Source organism: Primulina eburnea, chromosome 12, assembly GCF_022965805.1.
Source record: "Primulina eburnea isolate SZY01 chromosome 12, ASM2296580v1, whole genome shotgun sequence".
Taxonomy (NCBI): domain Eukaryota; kingdom Viridiplantae; phylum Streptophyta; class Magnoliopsida; order Lamiales; family Gesneriaceae; genus Primulina; species Primulina eburnea.
In genome coordinates this window covers 4,347,725-4,371,265 of record NC_133112.1, presented here as the reverse complement: position 1 = coordinate 4,371,265, position 23,541 = coordinate 4,347,725, and the positions used below count along the sequence as shown (strand labels likewise).

The 23,541-nt window shown below is 35.1% G+C and overlaps 3 protein-coding genes across 4 annotated transcripts; 2 read left to right on the top strand and 1 right to left on the bottom strand.

The window, feature by feature from the left end:
- Nucleotides 1–5,771: 5,771 nt before the first annotated feature.
- Nucleotides 5,772–7,172, bottom strand: LOC140807555 (F-box protein At5g07610-like). Its single transcript, XM_073164462.1, has one exon. The coding sequence runs from the start codon at nt 7,032–7,034 to the stop codon at nt 5,841–5,843; it is 1,194 nt and encodes a 397-aa protein (XP_073020563.1). The 5' UTR covers nt 7,035–7,172; the 3' UTR covers nt 5,772–5,840.
- Nucleotides 7,173–8,056: 884 nt separating this feature from the next.
- Nucleotides 8,057–10,841, top strand: LOC140808272 (H/ACA ribonucleoprotein complex subunit 2-like protein). 2 transcript variants are annotated; one of them, XR_012112849.1, is made up of 5 exons: nt 8,057–8,307; nt 8,446–8,515; nt 9,824–9,929; nt 10,482–10,729; nt 10,762–10,841. XR_012112849.1 is itself a non-coding variant. In XM_073165347.1 (4 exons), exons 1-4 carry the CDS (start codon nt 8,172–8,174, stop codon nt 10,641–10,643), a joined length of 474 nt encoding a protein of 157 aa, XP_073021448.1. In that variant the 5' UTR covers nt 8,057–8,171; the 3' UTR covers nt 10,644–10,841. The 2 variants fall into 2 exon arrangements, 1 of the variants encoding a protein (XP_073021448.1); XM_073165347.1 differs by having other exon boundaries at nt 10,482–10,841.
- Nucleotides 10,842–11,915: 1,074 nt separating this feature from the next.
- LOC140807994 (lipid droplet phospholipase 1-like) lies at nt 11,916–16,633 on the top strand. Its single transcript, XM_073164984.1, has 10 exons — nt 11,916–12,338; nt 12,641–12,708; nt 13,539–13,609; nt 13,732–13,974; nt 14,488–14,651; nt 14,730–14,785; nt 15,346–15,398; nt 15,477–15,591; nt 15,708–15,805; nt 16,368–16,633. The coding sequence occupies exons 1-10, from the start codon at nt 12,196–12,198 to the stop codon at nt 16,437–16,439; spliced, it is 1,083 nt and encodes a 360-aa protein (XP_073021085.1). The 5' UTR covers nt 11,916–12,195; the 3' UTR covers nt 16,440–16,633.
- The last annotated feature ends 6,908 nt before the right edge of the window (nt 16,634–23,541 follow it).

Genomic DNA, 23,541 nt, shown 5'->3' with positions numbered 1-23,541 from the left:
TATATATATATATATATATATATATACACTGGTTACTCTGCACATGCGTTACGTGTGTATATAATCTTTTTTTCATTATCGAAATATTAAAGTGAAATTTGACAAATTATAGAGAGACTAAATTGATATTTAAATGGTTGGAATTAAAAATAAAAGTTTTGTCTTGAATTTTTTTTATAAAAAAACGAAAGTGTAATATTAGTATCATATAAGGATAAAACTGGAAAAAAAAATTGATGTCCTCTCTAGGTAATTATTATCATGTCCTCACACTTAATAATATAATATATATATATATATATAATAATATATATATATATATATATATATATATATATATATATATATATATATATATATATATAACTTCTAATTGATTTAACTTTGATCAGAAAAAGTAAATTAAAAGTGCAATGAGTAAAAAAACACAGATCACCAACGACTTAAATATTTAACTAATTTTGTTAAAGTTTAATATATTTTTTTAGAAAAATAACATTCATCGCATGTGCATTTAGCCATTAGTAAATACATCCTTATGTTTATATATATATATATATATATATATATATATATATATATATATATATATATATATATATAGGACATGATAGTTATCATCTACGAAGGACGTCAACTGTTTCTTCCAACTTTACCTTATGTGGTAATAATTAATATCAAACTTTTGTTTTTCGTTTTTTTTTTTAAATTTCAACACATTTTTATTTATTATTCTTTTTCAACAATTCAAATATCAATTTAGTTTCTCCATAATTTGTCAAATTATATATATATAAACGATCAAAATTCCAAAATTAATCTTAAAAATATTTTTAAAAATGAAAAATATCATAATAGATTTATATTATGATTTTCACATTTTTAAATTTTTCCGCAACTTCATTTGTATTTATTATTTATTTAATTATTTTAACCAACATCAATTTTTTATACAGCTTACTAAAATTGTATTCTTAAATTTTATTTTAACAATTAAATATATATCTTCTTTTCACGTCTTACTTTTTCTGCTAGTTAGTTGTTATTATCCGTAAACAACGTGACAAAATGTCTCAATCATTTGGCAAATTAAAATTAAGTCATTAAATTTAAAAAATTCCTAAGAAACAAGTGGTAGCATCTAACGTTTGTCGTTTTATTAAAAAATATAATTTGTGATAGCACTGTAACTATAACTAAGTTTCAAATTTCGAGTGCTATCGTAACAGAGATAATTATTACATCTGATTCAATTAATGACACAAATAATAGGTAGACTTTTTTCTCACTTTATTTGCACATACCAAAAAATGCAATCCCTTACCCCACGTGTCATTTGGAGCAAAAAGTGAAACAAATTTTTGGCCAAAAAAATTATCCTTGCATATAGAGAAAGTGTCTTTTGTTTGGACAGGCTCTCAATTTGAGTTTGTGTACTCGTTATTTTCTTATTTTATTTTATTAGATATTATTATTAATAATAAATTTATATATAAATTTAAAAATATTTTTAATTGGAAATGTGTACATATTTTTCATATTATGAATTTTAAAGATGTTACTTACAAGTCGCCAATGAATTTTAAGAATAATGGGAATTCCTGAATTTTTCAAAACTAAAATTTAGTAATATAATTTGGTTGGTAATGAGCACATGCAAGAAACAGACATACCATATCTTCAATTCTGTTAAAATATATGAGATTAAGGCAGGGGCTCATTGGTTCTCACTTGTACTCCTCATGAAAACGGCAAGAATTCTATCCTTCCCCCACCCCTAGATTAGAGTTTCAAAAAAAAAAAAAAAAAAACTCTGTTAAAATATATTAAATATCAGCGTCATGTTTAATTTCCAATAATCCTAATATTGGAAAGACACAATAATTAAAATATGTCTAAAGTCAAAAATATATATATGAACTTTCTTAAAAAATGTGGGAGATCTATATGATCTAATGATATTCAAATGGAGAGAGAAATACTCTCGATGTGACATAAACTGTAAGGACCGTGTATCGTATTATCATAAATCTTATGTTGATTATCGATAATTCGTGAAATTGTTATGTGATTATGTATAGGATGTATATCTTGACACTGAAAATGAGAAAATAAGTATTGGATATGAATTGGCGTTGTAAGAGCTCGAGTGGAAAAGCCGGAAGCCAATATAGTACAAAAATCAATATTTGTATAGAACGTGTGGCGCCCGGGCGGTAGAAAATGACCGCCCAAGCGCCAGAAGATATGAAATTTGTGTTCGAGCAGAAAGTTCCGTTCCCGAGTGGTAACTTTTGACCGCTCGAGCGCGACACAAATACAACTCGGGGGCAGAACATCTCGCGCTCGGGCGCGAGAATTCTACCGCCCGAGCGCCGAAGCGGTGGGGATAAGAATAAAATTTTCGTTCATTTCTTTCTTTCATTCCTTACCGTAGGTTCGAGAGAATTGAGAGGAAATCGATTTCCTTCGTCTGAATCGACTTCGAAACGCTGTCCAAACGCGGAACAAATTATATATTTTTGATCGTTGCGTCGAGGGCTTCTGACTGAGCTAAATTTCTTCTGGTTCCAACAGCTCTAAATATCAAAGTGCTGGAATATCATGTATTTGAAGTTGAAATTCCTATATGTAGTAGAATAACCGACAAGAAACTCGTATTCGAAGTCGGAATTGAATTATGTACTGAATTGGATTTGATATGAATTTTTGAAGTTTTAAATGATATTTGAAACTCATATTAATGATTTTAGATTATGTTATTGATTGGAATGTGTATGTTATTGATGTAGATAAAGTATTATACCGATATCTTCAGGCTACATCAACTGGAACGAAGAATCGAGGTATGTTGCGACCGGGTAACATACGACAAGTATCTATATTATATGATATATGTTTGACTGATTGGATTGAGAATATGTGTCTATATGCCTTATTTGTTGAGCTATATGGCATGCATGACATTGTGATTTGAATATCGATGTATAAAATAAATGTTTTGTTAACACACATTGTTTGATGCATACATCGATACATGACATGCACGTTGAGCTATGATCCTTAGATATCCTGATATGATTTGATTGGATTCTGAGGTTTGTGAACACAATGCTATGTTTGGTATTACACAACCCTTAAAACATAGACATTTGTGGCCCCGACGATTGATTTGAGATTTGTGATTTCATGACGCTTCGTCGACGCTATCATACATGTATCCCTTATTGAGGCCGGTGTGCCAGCTCGATCATTGATTTGATAGCGATTCGTTTTATTCTGACATGTACTCAGTGGATGTGCATATTACCTGATACCTCCACGACATACATGCATTGCATACCATATATCATTATTTAGATACTTGTGGTATATATGATGGTTGTTCCATACAGAGCTTTGCTCACCCCCAAGGGGGGCTGTTGTTGTCTTTGTCTGTAGACAATGTCAAGTACTCCAGGATATCAGGAGGCCGAAGAGGGTACTTCTGGAGGAAGTCTCAGTTTGGGATGAGGTTTTATGTTTTGTTTCTTAGTATATATGTATATGTATCTATATACCGGGGCATGTCCCGAAGATAGGAGTTGTTTGTATATGATTGTCTTTGATTACGTGTGTACATGTTTATAATGTGAGATGAAATACTATTTTTAGTATTTAAATAAAATGATTTGGGCTCATTCTAAAGAAAAATTTAAACTCGTTTTCTGCTGTAATCAACTAACCCTAATCTGATTGTGTTGTAATAATGATTAGGAGCTAAAAACCCCACACAAACCAACTCACTATTATTAAGGACATCATGGATAAATGATAACTACCAAGAACAACAAATAATAAAGTAGGACAACTCCCAAATAAATTGTGTGTAGCCACTTTTATTAACACACACACACAATTCATGAAATGTAAAGGATTGCACTTATTAAGATACCTCAACCTCATTATGGAATTTTGTATAATTTCATCACTTAGTTCTGCTGTAGCACATGTATTTATTACTTGTTATTGATGTTTTAAAACAATAGTAAACCATTAAAATTAGGTTTTAAGAATACTGTCGTAATTTTTTTATGAATAATATCAGAAATACACACAATATATCGTTACAACGATATTTACAATCATTATATCATTATATTTTGTATTCAATATATGACGTGATTTTGACACAGTCAGTCCTATTTATTGGCTCAAAATTCGTGGCCCTTCTATTGTGTTTATATATATAAGAGGCCCCCACAAAAAAAAAATAAATTAATAAACTAACAGAGAGTTAATAATTTGGGTCCCAAGAGCCCATAACAATTTGACATATCCACATGGAAAACTAAATGCAGAAACCCTTTTATTACATGAATCCAACAACTTTCATCATACATCGATGCCCATGTTTTAATTAGTTCAGACAAAAACTCGGTATCGTGAATTAATTTTATGAGATATATTTTTTATCAGATTCAATTTATGAAAAAATATCTACGGAAGCCTACTCGTTAGTCTATACCACGCAATTGAGCCCCCGAGTTTGTTATGCGAATACTCTACTCTAATAATGTATTTGATACAATTCGATGAATTCGATTGTTTTCATCATCATACAATATTAAATATTGTTATTCAAAACTTTAGAAGCTAAATTTTAAACGACCCACTCAAAATATTTTTTTTATCCCATTTTCAATACCATATCTTTTTTTATTTCCTGAAAATTCTTCTGTGCCATTAGTATTTGATGTTGGAGGATTTTTATCTACAAGATATATTTCCAAATTGTTAATCAAAAAACAAGTAATCCCGAAAGTACAACTCCGAAAATGTGAAAACTTGTGAGACAGATCTATTAGTAGGATCATCCATGAAAAAGTATTGTTTTTTGTACTAAGGCTACATTTGGTTAGAAAGATAGGATAAACTAATGATTATTATGTAAATGATTAAAAAAATGATTGTGATAGAAATGTAATATATTATGTAAAATAGTATTATGTTTGGTATGATTTTTAAGAATGAGATAATTTTGAATTTTTTGATGAAATGACGAAATTGCCTTTTTCTTTATTTTTTTCTTTACACCGGCGACGGCCGGCGGTGGTCCGGCGACAGCCCGGCAAGGGAGGTGCTCCGACGGCCGGAGGTGGTCGACCGGAATCGACGGTGGCGACCGACCGGAATCGGCGGCGGCGGTCGGCCGGAATCGGAGGCGGCTGTCGGCCGGAAGTGGCGTCGGCGGTCAGCGGCGGCGGCGGTCGACGATTGACGTCGGCGGTGGGCGGTCGGTGGAAGGAAGTGGTAGTGAGTTTGGATTTAAGAGATGTGTAAAATTGGAAAAACAGATGGATTAAGAGTGAGATAAATAATCCTAGGGGGTGAGGATGTATTATTTTAACCTACTTAATATAACCTAATCATTCATAGGAGGAATTGACTTGATTAAATAAAAATCGTATCAAACGCTTGATTAGGTGGGTTTATAAATCATAAACCCACCCAATCACCCAAACCAAACGCCCCCTAAGAGTATTAATTTTTATTGTGAATATCGGTAAGGTTGATCCGTCTCATAGATAAATATTCGTGAGACCGTCTACTCCTCCGAAAAACCTAGATGTGCTTGATCAAATAAATTGATTAAACCAATTGATGATCAACTGATTTCGAACTTAAATCACATTGTATGCATTCAAATATGTTGTTACACAAATATCGCGATCCCACGATGGAGTCATTTAAAATACAACAAATAACGAGTAATGTAAATTATATGCATGTCATATTTTATGAACAAATTTTATACGTGAAACGGAGCGTGGATAACACAAATTGAATTCAACGTATATCTAAACACAACATAGAGATTCCATGTATTGAAATCCATTTGTACCAGAAAACCTCAAGCAATCTTCAACCTCAGCACCCTCGAACTCATGCAACATTTCAAAAGTCTTGGAATCAAGATTGAACCTTAAAACTTTCCCCGGAATCTGCAAAACCAAGAACGAATTGCCCCCTTCCTCATCCGCAACAAGCGAAAATATCGAAAAAGCGTAGTAACACCAGTCCGTAGGAACATATCCATCCCTGATCATCCCCGGATAAACAGCAACAACTGGTGCAAGATCGACCTGGTACTTGACAAACCACTCAGAGTGATCCTTCTTCATCTCGTACACGTCGAACCCAATATTCGACCCACGAATATCCATGTAATACAAGTGCCCACAAGATTCTCCGAAGTAAAAATTGTCTCTCCAATCCCAGCCGTGCGGGATTGGCGGCATCTGCATTGTCTCCAATGCCTGATTCTCAATATCGAAATATAAAGAATCTCCTATCCCCGTATTGATCCAATGAATTGCGCCATTGAAATAGACACCATTTTCGAAATTGGCCTCTGCCGTGAAGGGTTCGCTGCATATTCTCCAAGGACCTGTGTTGGATGAGTAACTTTCGATTTGGTATCGGTATTCATCGGTTTCGAATCCTCGGATGCAGACAACTGTGTAATGAGGAGACTTTGTAGGATCAAAAGCCAAGCTCATCCCACGAATTTGATTCGAAATCCCTGTTCTCGGTTCCAAATTTGGAAGCGTGGAAAAGTTCTTGGTGGTTGGATTGTAAACGTAATATTTCAGATTACGTACCCGGGCCCAAGAGCTGCAACAGAGCAGCAAGCCATTGCAAGATTGCAAAATTCTGATGCCGGAAGGGTCTTTGGTGAAGTTAAGCTTATTGAACGGCGAGTTCCTTGATTTTTGGTTGGAAAAAGGTACAAATTCGAAGCTTTCGTCGGTCCGAAATCCAGAACAGGGCAAGAAAAGTCCGATGGCTGGATTGGGATCTGGGTTCCGGAGATAACAGAATTCAGGATTTGTGATCAGAGAGTGCCATTTCTTGGATACTAGTTTGAAACGGATGAGTGATTTGATGGGAAGACGAAGTAAAATTTCGACCAACAGATCGTGGATTGAAGCAACAATATGAGCTGATCCAGCCTCATCTGTCGTTTTGGAAAGCTTGATTTTTGTTTTCATGATTTTTGTGTATTTGATTTAGAGGTTCACGACTTATTTTAAATCAATCGAAAGATTTCCGAAGAAGCCGCCCGTAAAATAATTTTTCCTTTGACTCATGATTGATGCAAAGACTCTTGCAGAAGAAGCTTTAATAAAAGTATTCAGCAACTCAATGAAATAGATAATTTGATTTTAGACTTAACATTTGTTTTTGTTTTTTTTTTGTTTTGTTTTTATGTATTTATATTTATTTATTTTGAATATTATATAATTATTGAAAAATATCAAAGTTCTAAAAAAAGTGAAGTTCCAAAGCGTGAATGTCGAGCTTCAAATTTTTCAAACTTAAACAAGATTAGCACATGCTTAAGCGTGAAAAACGTTTTTTATTTTTAGTATAATTATAATTATTTAAATCAATAAATAAATAAAATAATACATAAATACTATAAATTTAAGTTTGATGCATTATTTATAAATACATAAAAATCTCAAAATTACAATCTTTCTTTGTTTTTATAACTAGACCACATTAAAAAATTCTAAATATTTATCAAATCATTATCAGACATGCATAATCATAATTAAAATTAAAAAATAAACATCTAAATTATGAATCTAATTTATTATTTTAAAATAAAAAGCATACTCTCAAAATAAAAAATTTAAAAATAAATAGATACGATTAATTGTGTTTAAACATATTTAATTAAATGTTTTAATTATACTTAATTCGATCAAATTAAAATTTAATTGCTTTTCTCTTAAGCAGACATTGTTGTCCAACTTCAAGTTTAAACGAATTTTTTAGAAGACCGAAAAATATTATATGACAGTGTGTCAAAAGAATATGGAGTGAGTCTCATGTGAGACCGTCTCACGGATCTTAATCTGTGAGACGGATCAACCCAACTCATATTCACACAAAAAGTAGTATTCTTAGTATAAAAAGTAATATTTTTTCATGGATGACCCAAATAAGAAATCCGTCTCACAAATATGATCCGTGAGACCGTCTCACACAAATTTTTGTCAAGAATACGTGGGGTGACCCATGCCCAGAGCTTCAATTTGTCCTGGTTCCCCTAAAACCCCAATCTTCGCCCATCCCATAAACCCTAAATTGCGACACTCTTTTCCGCAATAACGGGAGCAATGGGAAGCGACACCGAGACGGAGAAATCGCAACAGAAGGAGAGGGAGAAGAAGAAGCTGATGGCACTAGCTCCCATCGCCAAACCACTCGCTGGCAAGAAGCTCTGCAAACGCACCCTCAAACTTGTCCGCAGAGGTTCTCATTTACATTTGATAACAGTACATTTCACACGTGTTTGAATCATGTCAGTGATTTATTTTTATTTCTGTTTGGGTTATGTTTATTTATTGAATCAGTAAATTTTGCGTGTATTTTATAATTAATAAATTTCAGCCGCGGAGCACAAGTGCTTGAAGAGAGGCGTTAAGGAGGTCGTAAAAAGTATCCGCCGTGGCAACAAAGGGTATAGTCATACAATGATGAGTTTGTTGTGCTATTTTCGTTGATATCATCCCCATTGTATGTTTGATATTTGCTTATGTTTGTTATATGTTGATTCGGATTGCCCATTACCATCAACATTGAAGGAATTCTGGCATATGATTATTCACTGCGTTTTTTGGTCTTTATTGTTGGAAATGAATAGAAGAATTTTTGAAGATGAAAACGATTCAGCTGAACAAGTATGAGAAAAAGTAAAATTCAGGATTGCAACATGGACGACGAGATTACAAGAATTTAGTCATTTATGCATAAATGATGTAGTTAGAGATTTGAAGTTCGTATTGCCAGGTCAATAGTTTCATCGGTGGTTCAGATTAGGTTATGTTAGCAAAGGAGTTAGTTCACCGCGGATTACTTATCAGCGTTTTATTGTAACTCAAAATTATTATTATATCAAAATAGTCTTTAATAAAAAAAAAATGTAATAATATGATCACGGCAGTGATCAGCAATGAGTATAAGTAGTACTTACATGTTTTGATATTTCTTTTGGAACGGTTAAGTTAGCTAGTTGACATACAATTTACACAAGAAAGAAAGTGAAGCATTAGATAATTGATCTTAAAAACTAGATCAAACCCGTTTGAGTGGCTCATTGACCATGACAAATATATTTACACGAGGATTGAAGTTTGAGATTTGTGTCAAGGGTTGTAGTTTGAAAAGGATTTGCAATGTTAATTTTGACGAAATATATTTGGCATACTGAGCAATTTAGTCAATGGACCTCTTGATTAATGGAGGAGTATAGCTACTAGCTGTTGAGTTACATTGTTCTGTGTGATTTAAACTAATTCTTCTCCTTTCTTGCGCAAAATTTTGGAAATTTGTAAGATAAGTTTTTTATGACGACTTGGTAAGAAAAAATGGCCGATTTTTGGAGCTTCGTAGAGCTGATAAAATGAAAATTACTTTAGGCCTTAGAGATCTGTACCCTTCTTGAGTGATGGTCGATGGGTTTTAGAATCTTTAGAACATTTATTTTAATCCCTAATGCAGATGTGGCAGAGCTGGATTCTGTCATCCGCATTGCTGGATTTGTCATTTTGGTTTTCCAGATGGTTTTTGGCTTAAGGTGGGGAAGGGGGTGTGGAAGAGGAGGATGATAGTATGCTCAAGAGCCAATCGTTACTTTTTAAATGAACTCTTTTGGTTAAAAATTTGTATGGTTGGCCCAATCTAAAAATGGATTTTCCAGAATTTGCCTTGTACACGACTTAACACAATCTTGATACCTATCTTACTTTTATAATTGTATTGATGGCAGGTTATGTGTTATAGCTGGGAACATATCACCTATTGACGTCATCACCCATGTTCCAATCTTATGTGAAGAAGCCAATATACCTTACGTATATGTTCCATCAAAGGAAGTAAGCGTGTCTTGTTCACTCCCCCTCACCACCTATTACAATGTTAGAATTATATGGATTAAAATTGTGGATATAGTTGATGTATGAATTAGTTTATGATGTCTGCATGGAAAAATGACTATTTGATTGACAAGAAACTGGAGGTGGAAAACTCTTTCTACGAACAATTCCTGCACGAAGTTGCTTGTTCAGCAGATACAGCGGAAATAAACTAGCATGTGTTAAAGTCTAAAGATCTGTTGGTTGTTCCCTCATGGTGTTTGTCTGAAAAATATGGAATTGAATTAATTTTTATCCAAACATGTGAAAAGGTTGATGAGAAACTGTGACAAATGGGGACGCTTACCAACATACATCAAATTTCAGACAAAGTTTGTTCAAGAACAGTTACCTGTCGTTGTTTTCTATTCCATGCATGATATTTTTCACTGTATTCGATATCTGAAACTTCTCAATGAACATGGCAATCAAGTACTGCTTCAGTTATTTTCATTATCAGCCATCAAAACACCTTGATTGACAGAATTGGAAACGACCGACACCTTGTTTTAGGACCTTGCAAATGCCGGAGCCACCAAGAGGCCAACTTGTTGTGTGCTGGTACTAACAAAGCCTACAAAAGGGGAACTTGGCCAGGAGGAACAAGAGAAACTGAAGGGAGACTACGACCAAGTTGCGTCAGAAGTATCTGAATTGGCTAACTCGATGTTTTGAAGCTCCAGGCGTCGCACATTTTGGAGTTAGTCTGTAGTTTAAATCTCTCAACCGTCAGCCTCATTTAGCTGGTATATCAATCTCAAGTTTTTCTGATGAGAGAGTTTATTCAAGTTAGTGTTCACTGGACTGTTGGGTTAAAATTGTTCACCAACTATGCGCACGAGTTTTCCCAGTCAGTATTTCTGATGTATCTTTTTTCTTCTTCGCATGACAATTACTTCTTTTCGTGATGTGATTTCTCTACACCTCGTGACACAGAAATGAAATTTGGAATTCAGTTGTTTTAAAAATTATTATTAAAAAATATAGAATTCCATGCATACATGCACGTACCATTCAAAGTAGATTTTATTGTTCGTTAAATAAGTTAATATAATTCTTTGGAGAAATTATAAATTAAATTATAATCTCTCTCCTCTTACTCTACTATCTCAATCTTCGCTATAGGACACCGCCCCATAATCCATTAAGGTTGATACGAACCACCTTTTTATCAAAAAACCTCACCATCAACCTTAGATTGGTTACTATGTGACATTGTCTCCAAATTGTCTACACATTTTTATATTATATTAGTCCATCGACACATACGTTACATGTACATAGAATATAAATATTATTCGTAATTGGAATTTATGTTTGTAAATTTGAATATATTTATAATCTTTGTTCAATGCTAGGATCATGAGATAGTGCGAATTTTGTTTTTAGAGGTTTTGAGTGAATAATTTTAATTTTTTGCGCCTTATTTATTAAACATCTAGGAAAAATGGTAATGACAAATTTGGACATCTATTAAAATTATGAAATATAGTTATTCTAAAATCGAATCGTCCATAATTTTTTTGAGCTGATTCGATAAATATTTGACTCGATAAACTTTTTTCGAACAAAATTCGAACCAAAATTATTATTTTTCAATAGTTTGTGAGTAGTTATTTAGATTTAAAGATTTTGAACCGAACTTCAACTATTTTTCGAGGAAAAAAAATTTTGAGTTTCGAACTCAAACTACTTTATTCGAGTCGAATTCAAACATTAAATTTTAATTATATTATTCAAACCTTAAGTTTTAGTAATATTCAATTCGATTATACTCATTTACACCTTTATTACTTTTAACCCCGTCACAAAAAAATAGGGTAATAGTGAGTTTTTTTTAGACGAAATGTTAGATAATTAAAAAATAATTTGTTAGAACCCCGAGAAATACGTGTACACTTTGTAGTTTGTAAGAATAAGAAAATCGAGGCCACTCTCCCTTCCTGTTGTTGCAATGCCACCCCGACGCCACGCCATGCCACGCCACGTCTCCAAACTTGCCCAAGTTGTTTGTCCCCCATTGCCACCTCTCTTTCCTCAGATCGTACTTTTTTTTGTTAAACTCTCGGATCAAACTTTCCACAATCATTAAATAACTTTAAAAATCTCCATTTGGGCATTTGTCAGTTTCAACACCTTTAATTTAATTGGTTTTGCTGGTGAAATTATATCCGTGAACTTATTTTTATACTGAATTTGAGAGTTGCTTTGAGGGATCCAATCCAAAATGGAAAGGGTTGAAGTCGGGAAAGACGGTGTCGTGTGGTCGACGGGAGAGGAGGATGGCGGGGAAGATGTGTTTGCTTGCAAGGAATCTGATGCTTTGGCCGCTGATCATCTTGTTGTTATGGTCCACGGTATTCTTGGAAGGTGAATTCCTGTATATTTTGCTCTTTTTTTCCTTGTGCACATTTTTCTTTGGTGATCGTTATAGCTTAGGATTCTTTACAGTTTGTTTGCGTGCTATCTGTTTTGCTATCCCCCACCTCCCTCTTTTGATTTTCAAATTTGTTTAGTTCGGTTTATTCAGTGTGAAAGACCGAATTTTTTGACCAATTAATTTTTTTTTTGTTGATGTTGTGTTGTGTGTGTGTGTGTGGTGGGAATATTCAGCGTGAAAGATTAATTTTCTCAAGATGTATCCTCCGGTTGTTCCATATATGTTATCGCAGTGCCTCAGATTGGAAATATGGCGCCGAGCAATTTGTGAAGTTGCTTCCTGACAAAGTTTATGTTCACTGTAAGTGGTAAATTCTGTATGTTAATCACTACTTGCGATTTGAATTCTATGTCTGAAATTAAAAGGAATCCACCTCATCTGATCTTTTGTGACTATATTTAGGAAAATGCTCAAGTGGTTTAAGTGGCATCTGATCCTCCTAGGTTGTTCATCTAATATTTAAAGTGCAACACCTCATCTGTTCCCCACCCTCAGTGGTTTTAGTGGCATCTGATCCTCATCCTCCTATGTTGTTCATTCTATACTGTCACAAAATGGGATTAACGTACTAAATTTTTTTCAACTGTTGTTAAAAAAGACGAATTTTTGCACAGATACTTGCCAGAATTTTAGCCTTTATCTCCAGTCATGGTTAGGACATATGAGGGTTATGAAAAAATTGTATTGCTCCCTCTTTTTCCCAGTCTTGGTCCACTATGATTTATGAGTTACCAAACCAAAGGCAACATGCAAAGATAGGGTGCTGGTTTTGCCACAAACTTACCTGCCCTTCATTTTGCTAAGATCAATTGAGCATGGGCTACAGAATTCCTTATGTTGGAATTGTTTTGTTCATTCTGCAATATAATGAAATAAGCTGTTTTCTAATCTCCTAGCTGTAGCATATTCAACGGTGGCAATTATAGGTTCTGTAACTACAGAAGTGTAACTAACCTTTAATTGAAATTCTTTGTTTTTTTTTCAGAAGACAGTTTAGTTTCGAAAGGAAACAATTAAGAATAAATCACATCTATTTAGCCTGCTAAGACCTAATAGACCTAATTATACTCTACAGCTGTGTAAAAGTGTCTTGTTTGTCTGCTTATCACCGGATCATCATTGACTTGTAGGCAGTGAAAGAAATATGGCTATGCTAACACTAGATGGCGTGGATGTAATGGGTGAGCGACTGGCTGAGGAGGTATACTCAGTTGTAGGCTGTATTTTTTTCCTGCCTTTTGTTCCGTGTAGTATTTATAGATGTAATCTGTGGATTTTGAATGTCTACCATCACTTTGGTTTATACATCGACCTGCCATTTAGGTCCTCGAAGTAATCGATAGGAAGCCTGGATTGAAGAAAATCTCATTCGTTGCACATTCTGTTGGGGGGCTTGTGGCCAGATTTGCTATTGGGAAATTATACAGACCTTCTAAAGGTGGTAGCACAGAACAAGTGTCCACCAATGAATGTAAAGAAGACTCGAAGGGTCTAATCGCAGATTTGGAACCTGTGAACTTTATCACTGTAGCTACCCCTCATCTTGGTTCTAGGGGTAATAAGCAGGTAAAGTTCTTATTTTTTGCTACATTTATTCTCCGTAGCTCAATATTAATATGCCAAATATTAGCTGAAACTTTGGATGATGGATATGTAATGCAAATGACTCAAGTGACACTAACAGGCGTATTCACGTAAGAATTTTAGGGGCTGATAGATTGTATTAAATTTATTCATCAAACCACATTGTAGTTGTTAGACTGATGAAAAGTTCATTGATTTGCTCTTCATGTTTGTTTTCAGCTTTGAAATACAAATTTGTGGCTCACCGCTCACATACCCTGCATATTGAAAAATTGGCAAGTAAATTAAACATCCGAAAATTGACATGGGGTGACAGGGATGTTTGTCGTTATATCTTTAAGTATGATCAATCTGTAAGGTATATAGAAACATGGGGAGCAAGGTTAAGAGTTTTTTTCTATTCATCTCCAGGATTCGGAATATTCTGAATAGCAACCCAAATCTTATTTGTGTCACCCTATGCATTCTGCATGATCTGATCTTCTCCTATTTCAGGTACCATTCCTTTTTGGTGTATCTGCATTTGAGAAAGTTGCTGGCCTTGTCATTCACTTGATATTCAGGAGAACAGGCAGACACCTGTTTCTCACAGATGATGATGAAGGAAAGCCTCCTTTGCTAAGGCGTATGACTGAAGATAATGGAGAATGTCAGTTCATGTAGGTTTCCCATCTGGTTTAAGATTGTTATTCCTATTTTAATTGAGTGCCTTACAGTAATTCAACTCGTTCATGTAGGTCTGCTTTACGATCTTTTCGACGCCGGGTGGCATATTCAAACGTTGGCTATGATCGTATCCTTGATATTGATTATTGCATATCATCTTTTTTCTTTGTTGATTACACTGGTCAATAGTTGTACGAAAATTTTATTAGTGACGAAGCAACTCAAATATTTTACAGTGTACGAAGGTTCAAGAGGCATGTATGAGCCGCTCGAACAACAATTATTGGTCCAACAATTCCCTCCAAGCGATCTCACCAATTTGTGACTCTTGAAAATTGGAAACATGATTTGGCCTTGATGTTATATTATAAACCCCTAGGCCAAAATTCAAGCTCATAGGAGTTGACACAATCAATAGTTTTATATTTAACATGTCTCAACGTTTGTAAGAAGGAACTTATGATTATACACTGGGGTTATAACATTCAATAAGTTGTTCGGGCACTGAGCAACAAAGGGCATCCGAAATCAAATGAATGAATATATGGGGCTTTCCGCTATAGGGATTTTGGACCTTTGGCCACATGGGTGTGATACTTATATTTAACAAGATAACATCCCTCCCTTTGTGTAGATTACACTGTTCAATATTTATATGTACTCGTCTCCTTGACAAATAATGCTTAGATATCGTGGGCTGGAGAACTTCATCAATTCGACGCACCAGTGAACTTCCTGAGGTGGTATTTTCTTTAACACGCAAATGTGATCTTGGTATTGTTTCCAGTCACTTGACGAGCCATGTTTTGTTTTTCCAGTGGGAAGATTCCATAGATGACAAATATCCCCATGTTGTGTATGAGGAGCACTGCAAAGCATGTGATGTGCCTCGGGAATATACGAAAGAAGATGATGGTTTGGACGAGCTGGAAGGTTTGTAACTCTCTTCATTATATCTTTGTTCGTGTAAGTTGGTGTTTTAGTATATTGGCGAGCTTATGTTTTGAGTCATGTTAAAAGTTATCTTATTCTTGCCGTCTATGATGCAGAAGAACTATTAAATGGCCTATCCCGCCTGTCATGGGAGAAAGTAGATGTTAGCTTCCACAGCAGCAGACTGAGATTCGCTGCTCATAGTGTTATTCAGGTGTTGCTCTCATTCTCTTTTTCCACGTCCTTGGAGTTCTTTTTTCCTCGTTAGATAATTTTTTTATAGAATATGAATATCTATTTAATATTGATTCAAATTAAGTGACATTCAATTTTAAATCCTTTTATTCTTGAGGAGCTAAATTAAGCATGCACTCCTCTAGGCTCAAGTTGAGTACAATAATTTCACGGCCGTATGCTGATTCATCTCTCCTACAGTTATTTTTTTCCGGAATCTTGTCAGTAGTTAAAATTCTCGTTGTGTCGCTTTGAGATCTGAACCCAACTCCATTGCATTTCGCTCCTTCCTTTTTTCCCTTTCATAATGTGCTTGGTCTCAGTTCCCTCGATTTCACATCTTCTAACTAGTGTAATTGTTCAACCAACAACTGTTTATCATCATCTGCGACTTTTGGTACATTCACAGACACCATGCATTATTTCCAACTGCTATCATATATTGATTCAATTTAGGAGTTCTGTAGCACTTTTATGCGATCTTCGTTCTGCCTTCATTCTTGCCGGTTGCCACTCACTTTCGCCATGTCTACGATTTACAGGTCAAGGATCCGTACATGCACTCCGAAGGTGCTGACGTTGTACAACATTTGATCGATCATTTTCTTTTATAGAAGCTCAATAACACGAAGGTACATTATACAGTTGGGATTCGAAAAGGATGACTTGTAATTTCAGTGGTACAAGTACTGATCTTGGCCTTTCTGGGATGTTATCATGTTTATTAATTGATCATGAGAATTTTCTGTGTTCATGATCTGTATGTATTGCAAGCCATTAATTCATATGGTCTTCAATTTTAACCATCTCTCTCGGTGCTTCCCATTTTGTTGCCTTTTCCAAATTACATGTATGTATATTGATATTGATCTGGTGTGTCGTCCATGTATGTATGTGTATGAGAAACATTCTTTTAAAGCCTAAGGATCCCTTGCCCGACCACGGTGAGGCTCAGGTCCGAATTCAAGTAACAGTGTGAGATGTTTGTTGGGTAAATCTTCACCTATGGCGAGTAGGACGAAGTCGAATAAAAGCTATCAAATTTATTTATAATTTGAGGAGGAAGTCTTGCTGAAATCGACAAGTTCTTCAAGCATATTTTGCGAAGAAAAAAAAAACTATATTCAAGTCAGTAATTCCCACAAGTAGTAGATATATACGGTCCAAGTAAAAGTCATACCGGGCGATTTGGCAATGGAACTTGGAGTCGCTTAGATTAACTCGAAAATATATTATTACCATTTTCTGAATCGTACTTATTAGATATTTGAAATTTTATGAAGTGTCGGATGAATAACACCTCTCTTCTCCTCTTCCGGCTGGTATTCTACGGCGGAGGTTTTTCAAGAACAAAGAAAAAAGGTATGTAATTTGAGCTCCATTTCTGATCACGCTTCTTTTCTCCTCTTCTGGCCGGTATTATCCGGCGGCCCAGATTTGCCGGCTTCCATCGGAAAGTTAAGAATCGCTTTCCTACCCCTCATCTTGAACGCAGCACTGTCATACGCCCTTGCAGCGTCAATCTCATTTTCGTAAGTCCCCAACCAGACCCGACAGCTATTCCGGGCAGGGTCACGGATCTCCGCCGCGTACTTCCCCCATGGCCGCCTCCGCACCCCTCTGTAACTCTTTCCAACAGGCCTAAGGGGGGTGGTTTCGGCGACTTCCTCCACCGCCCTGGATATTGTTATCTTGTCTGGTGTTGCCTCAGCCTCAAATAAATCAGAGGGGCGTTTGAAATATCGAGAAATGAGGGAGTCGGGTTGGTCTAGACCCGAAGCCAACTCCGGGACAGGAGAAGTGAAGTCGATCGGGTCCAGGTCGGAAGTGCATTCTCCGAGGAGGTGTTGGCGTATGAGGTCCAACGTTAACGAGGAATCTGATGTTGTCATGAACAAGAATTTGGCAACGAAACGTCAACCGACATATAAACTATATATATATATATATATATATATATATATATATATATATATATATATATATGTATACACATCACAGCTTACCATGTATACATCTCTGCAATCTGCATGATACATGTTGCAAATTAAATTAAGTTAAGTTAAATTAAATTATATATATAAATACTAGTAGATATCGTTGCACCTATCAAAATTTAATATATCAATAAAATATAGGTCTAGTCAGTTAATATGCTGGGTAGTCTTGATTTAAAATTTCATCCCATATACGGCATTTTAGAAAATAAAAAATACAGAGAAAATTGTAATATATTAATTACATCTCTAACTATCAAATTTCATGTTAATTTAGGTAAAAAATTGTGTTAGACAGTTTTACAGGTATCACATACGTATATTTTATTTGGGTCATCCATGAAAAGCTATTACTTTTTATGCTAAGAATATTACTTTTTATTGTGAATATCGATAGGATCACCCGTCTTATAGATAAAGATATGTGAGACCGTCTCACAAGAGACTTGCTCGTTAATTTATTACAAATTCCTTGGCCAATTAATCTTTTTAAAAATAAATATCCAAATATCCAATACCTCACGAATTAAACAAAAAATGGTGAAAATTTTTATAAATGAATTACCTTGATATTGTGGATTAAATTTTGGTTTACATATTGTCATTTCATGTAATCTAATTATGCACCCCATGTTACCGAAAAAACATTAAATATTTAAAACAAGATTAAGGTAACGATAATTTTAGCTCATCTGACATCAAGATCTCAAGTTTAAAATAATTTGTCGAGTTTAAGATCTAATTGTAACAATATCTTCCGTCAACTAAAAAAACAAGATTAAAATGATCGCAAATATTATTTTATTTGGTGATATTTAAATTTCCATAATAAAAAAAATATGCATGAAATAAGCATGTAGTTTCGGATGGATGCATGAATGTGTCCGGGGTCGAATTTCCAAGATTATTCTTCTATGGTCCATTCAATAATGCTGTTTGGTTCTTGTTTTATTTCTACATTGACGAATAATATTATATATATATATATATATATATATATATATATCTTTACACTTTTTACTGTGATATGTATATAATAACTCGTTTATTTATAATGTATAAATTATTATTTGAAAATTTCATCTTTATTTATTTTATAAAACAACATAATATATATACATATATATACACATGGCTTTCATCAAAATTAATTTCATATCTCGATTAAATTTGTTATTGGTGATACTCCATAAGAGCTCGAGTCATTGATGACCCGATACAATAATTAGATAGCCCAAACCATGGTCAATGTGCAGAGTGCTGTCTTCAGCCGCCGGGCAGGAAGATGCCCGGGCTCTACTCCCCGGGCAACCAGAAGCCCAGGCTCTCATGTAAACTCCCGGATGATTTCTACTCGGGTTACCTCGAGAAGTGCACCATACTCGAGTGTGATTAGTAGGAGTTGTTTAATTTGTCAGAGCAACATAGGTTTGGCGTGTTTTAGAAGTCATCAAACAAGTATGGACAGCCGAGTTGCTATACTTAGCAAATAGGCATCGAAAACAAGATATCTATCACATTTTCCTTCCTATAAATAACATGTATATTTCTAATCCGGAAATTTTCTACTCTCAAGAACACCTATGTTCTCACATATATTGCTTGTATTATTCATGTCTTACCTGCTGACTTTAGCATCGGGCGCCCATTAACGAGTTCCTTTCTTGTTTACTTTCACTCAATTTTCTAAACATTTAATTATCATCATTATCCGGTGGATTGCTCACGTATATCACACCCGATTCACCCAATTACTTGAATCAAAGTGCTTCACGGAAAGGTCACAAGGAAATAATTTTTAAATAATTTCGAAACCCAATTCAAGTTGAAAAATGAGAAGCAGCAGTAACTGTACGTAGCTGTCGCAAAGTTTGACAAATTGATGTCAATAATGAATCACTGATTTCAATTCCCTCTTAAGACTGCAATTGCTTCGTCGACTTAATCAATGAAATTTTCTGTTGCATCGGATTGAGCAGAACATTGGAAATGAGACGAGTTGACTCGATCATGCTGTCGGAACATATGATTTTACGTGTGGGGTTATACAATGAATAATTTGTATGTCATTAGATTAACCCTTCGGACATTATTCTAAAGGGACCATAGCAAAACAAGATCCAAATATATATATTAGTACATGTCATTTTCCCAGAATTGCGCTGCATGTTTTATGGATGGAGAGAATTTAGACATTGAAAGTTTTTGAGATTGAGTTAGTTTCAAGTACTCTCAATTGAACTCAGGTTCCACCGCTCTGTGTCGGGTCATCCGTCCTGTCCATAGTTTGATCATTTGTAAATTGCACGCTCCAAATGTTCATTTCTGAGCGTGAGGGGGTTCCATCAGTGTCCACATCTCTCTCAATCGTCAATACTTCCGATCTTTGCGGCTATCGAACTCCCTCTCGGATCAATATCTACATTGGTTGCAAACCAAATTGATTGTAATAAAATATCATTTTATTACATCATTTTAATTTTTTTTTTATTGCTAATTACATTATATTAAATTTTATTTTAAGTTTGACATAATTCATAAGTCGTTGAGGAAAATATATATATATTTACCATATGATTCTATATTATGAAACAATAAACATGCAACTTGTGGAGTAAACGATACAAGGTTGAGTAAAAATATTAAAATGTAATTACCGGGATATGAAGAACCCGAAGAATAAATGCACAAAGGAGGAGAACAAATGGTCTGACATGAACTGCGTTTTCCGAAAATTTAATTAACTCGAGCTCCTTCTTGGCCGTCTCCGAAAGAGGCTCGTACACCGGAAGCTTGCTCGCCTCCAAGGACAATGCCCGCCCTGAGAGCTTCTGATGCCTTCAATGGAGGGAGGGGAGAACACCTCTATATGACAAAGTCATTGACAAATCGACTATATCTAAAACAAAGTCTCCACCTTCAAGATGTTGCCTGAGAAGTCCCTGGAAGATCATACAGATGGACTCGAAAATATCGACATAAAGATAGAGGATGAAGTCAAGGTTTACTGTTGTTGAGATCTCTGCCCAATGAATATCAGAATATGGCTGACACATTATATCATTGGAAGAGAAACCTTGTCTCTGGAGGAAGTACAACCAGCGCTGGTATTTAAGGAATTAAAGAATAAATCTGACATCAAAGAAGAAGAATATATCGGGAGAAGGGTCATGGCTCAAGGAAGAACAGAAAAGAGTGAAACAAATAAGAATAAAGTTCAGTCCCAGATCTAAGTCAAAAACTAAAAAGAAATGCTCTTGTGTCATAAAAAAGGCATTTCAAGAAACATTGTCCTGATAGGAAGAAATTAAACAATGAGAAACAATCTGAATCAGGAGATGCAGATTTATGAAACAATCTGTCATTCAGAATTGACAAGATACTGTGTTATAATACTTCAGCATAAATGACTTGCGTTGAAATGCGGTTGGAGTTTTGCTGTTATACTTGTGCACTTCATTTCTTATTTGGTCCGGTCAAATGACAGATGATCTCCACATCTTGAGTGACTTTATCGAGCAGTCAGAAAGCCTGTAAATACAAAAGATAAGCAGTTGGATCCTGAAACAACTTGATAATATTATTTTATCAATCAGCAAAATTTAAGGTAATAAAAATATTCTAACACGCTCATATATACACAAACACACATATATATAATTAGCCTATTTTACAAAATATAATTTCTTAACATTCGTATTTACACACTTGGTAGCAAAAGCAAGCCCAAGTTCACTCGAACAAAATAATCCCACAATTCTCTACTAGGCAAACAATGCCACCTAATTTTATTTTAAAAACATATTTTACACATGCTTGAATCGATCACAAAACAACAATTAAAAAAAACCCAATCAAACTAAAGAAATAGATAAAGAAAAAGAAAGACAAAAAAAAAAAAGGCCAACCAATTAACTTGATGGTTGAATAACTGATTCTTCTTGAAATAAAAAAGTTACAAACGGGCTGGGTGTTGGGGAATTACCCCGAAGCGATACCGATCACGATGATAATATAGTGCCGAAAAATTTGCGGAATAAAATAATCAACAAGGACACAAAGATTTACGTGGTTCACCCAAGATAGGCTACGTCCACGGAGCTACTGCAAATCTTTTATAACCGAAGAAATATTACAACAAGTGTACACAATGATACACTAAATATCTCGCACTCCCAACCCGAGTATAACCGAGAAAATATTTTCTCTAACTCACACAAGAGAACAAAAAAAAAAACTCTCTTTTTTTTTCTCTCTAATACGAAGCTTTGTAATTGCTTCTGGGATGAATTTTCAATACGAATTATGCTCGTATTTATAGGCGAGTTTTCCCGTGTAAACACAAGGAATGCATTTATTCCTCTGCCGGCCACCATTCAACCTTTTCAAATTTGACATGTTTTGGCGAAATGCATTTTGGCAAAATGCATTGCATACAATTAAATGTAGCGGCCCACTCACCTAACATTTCTCCCACTTGAAGACTTGATTTCAATCACGTCTTCACATCATCATTGCAGCAGCTCATATCTCTTTATTTATACTTGCAGTCCAACTGAAGTTGAACACAACTTCAGTTTGTCAATGGTTACTGTCTTTGTGAGCATATCGGCTGGATTCTTACTTCCAGGAATCTTTTCCAGCATCAAGATTCCATCTTCCAGCACTGATCTGATGAAATGGTACCTCACCTGTATATGCTTTGTCCTAGCATGATAAACAAGATTTTTTGCTAAATGAATAGCACTCTGACTGTCACAGTGTAACGTGCTATCTTCAAGCTTCTGACCCAATTCTTCCAGAAAGGATCTCAACCATATCATCTCCTTGCTAGCTTCTGTAACTGCAACATACTCAGCCTCAGTAGTCGAAAGCGCAACAATCTTTTGCAGCTTAGACACCCAGCTTACAACTGTACCACCTAATGTGAACACATATCCAGTAGTACTTTTCCTGCCATCCAGGTCACCACCCATATCGGCATCGACAAAACCCTGTAAGCCCAATTTTGACCTCCTGAAGCATAAAGAACAACTAGCAGTACCTTTCAAATACCTGAGAATCCACTTAACTGCTTCTCAGTGTTGCTTTCCTGGATAATAGCAGAGCATCATGTACCTCCTCAGTAACAACATTAGCGTCGTTCCTTGTTGATTTGCAATTCCTTTTCAGGTGACCAGTCTCACCACAGCTCCAGCACTTCAAATTCTTTTCAAAGTTGCTTTTGTCTTTTCCATTTCTTGACTTGGACCTACCGCGCCATCGGTTAGAATTCTTTTCGCTACTCCTGCCCCTTCCTCTGTTCTCGAGATTTAGAGCAGATCTCGATGATGTTCCTTCGCCCGAATCCATCCTGCGAACTTCTTCAGCAAGAATTTGATCCCTGACATCATTGAATTGTAGCTTTCTTTTTCCAACAGAGTTGCTAACCGCTGCCCGCATTGGTTCCCAAATATTTGGTAAAGACGCCAAAAGAATAAGTGCACGAATCTCATCATCAAAATTAATTTCAACCGATGTTAGTTGAGAAACAATCGTGTTGAATTCATTGATGTGTTTAGCCACCGAAGCACCTTCTCCCATCTTCAAGTTGAATAACTTCTTCATGAGATGCACTTTGTTGTTAGCTGATGGCTTCTCGTACATGTCCGATAAAATGGACATCATCTCTTCTGTGGTTTGTGCCTCCGCCACGTTATGCGCCACGTTCTTTGTTAGG

What these genes read in the sequence shown, in the direction of transcription:
- LOC140807555 (XM_073164462.1), bottom strand. Translation starts at nt 7,034, where the DNA reads ATGAAAACAAAAATCAAGCTTTCCAAAACGACAGATGAGGCTGGATCA.
- LOC140808272 (XM_073165347.1), top strand. Translation starts at nt 8,172, where the DNA reads ATGGGAAGCGACACCGAGACGGAGAAATCGCAACAGAAGGAGAGGGAG. An exon ending in CCTCAAACTTGTCCGCAGAG is followed by an intron (nt 8,308 to 8,445) that starts GTTCTCATTTAC and finishes AATAAATTTCAG; the next exon opens with CCGCGGAGCACAAGTGCTTG. An exon ending in ATCCGCCGTGGCAACAAAGG is followed by an intron (nt 8,516 to 9,823) that starts GTATAGTCATAC and finishes TATTGATGGCAG; the next exon opens with GTTATGTGTTATAGCTGGGA.
- LOC140807994 (XM_073164984.1), top strand. Translation starts at nt 12,196, where the DNA reads ATGGAAAGGGTTGAAGTCGGGAAAGACGGTGTCGTGTGGTCGACGGGA. An exon ending in GTCCACGGTATTCTTGGAAG is followed by an intron (nt 12,339 to 12,640) that starts GTGAATTCCTGT and finishes ATGTTATCGCAG; the next exon opens with TGCCTCAGATTGGAAATATG. An exon ending in GCACCAGTGAACTTCCTGAG is followed by an intron (nt 15,399 to 15,476) that starts GTGGTATTTTCT and finishes TTGTTTTTCCAG; the next exon opens with TGGGAAGATTCCATAGATGA.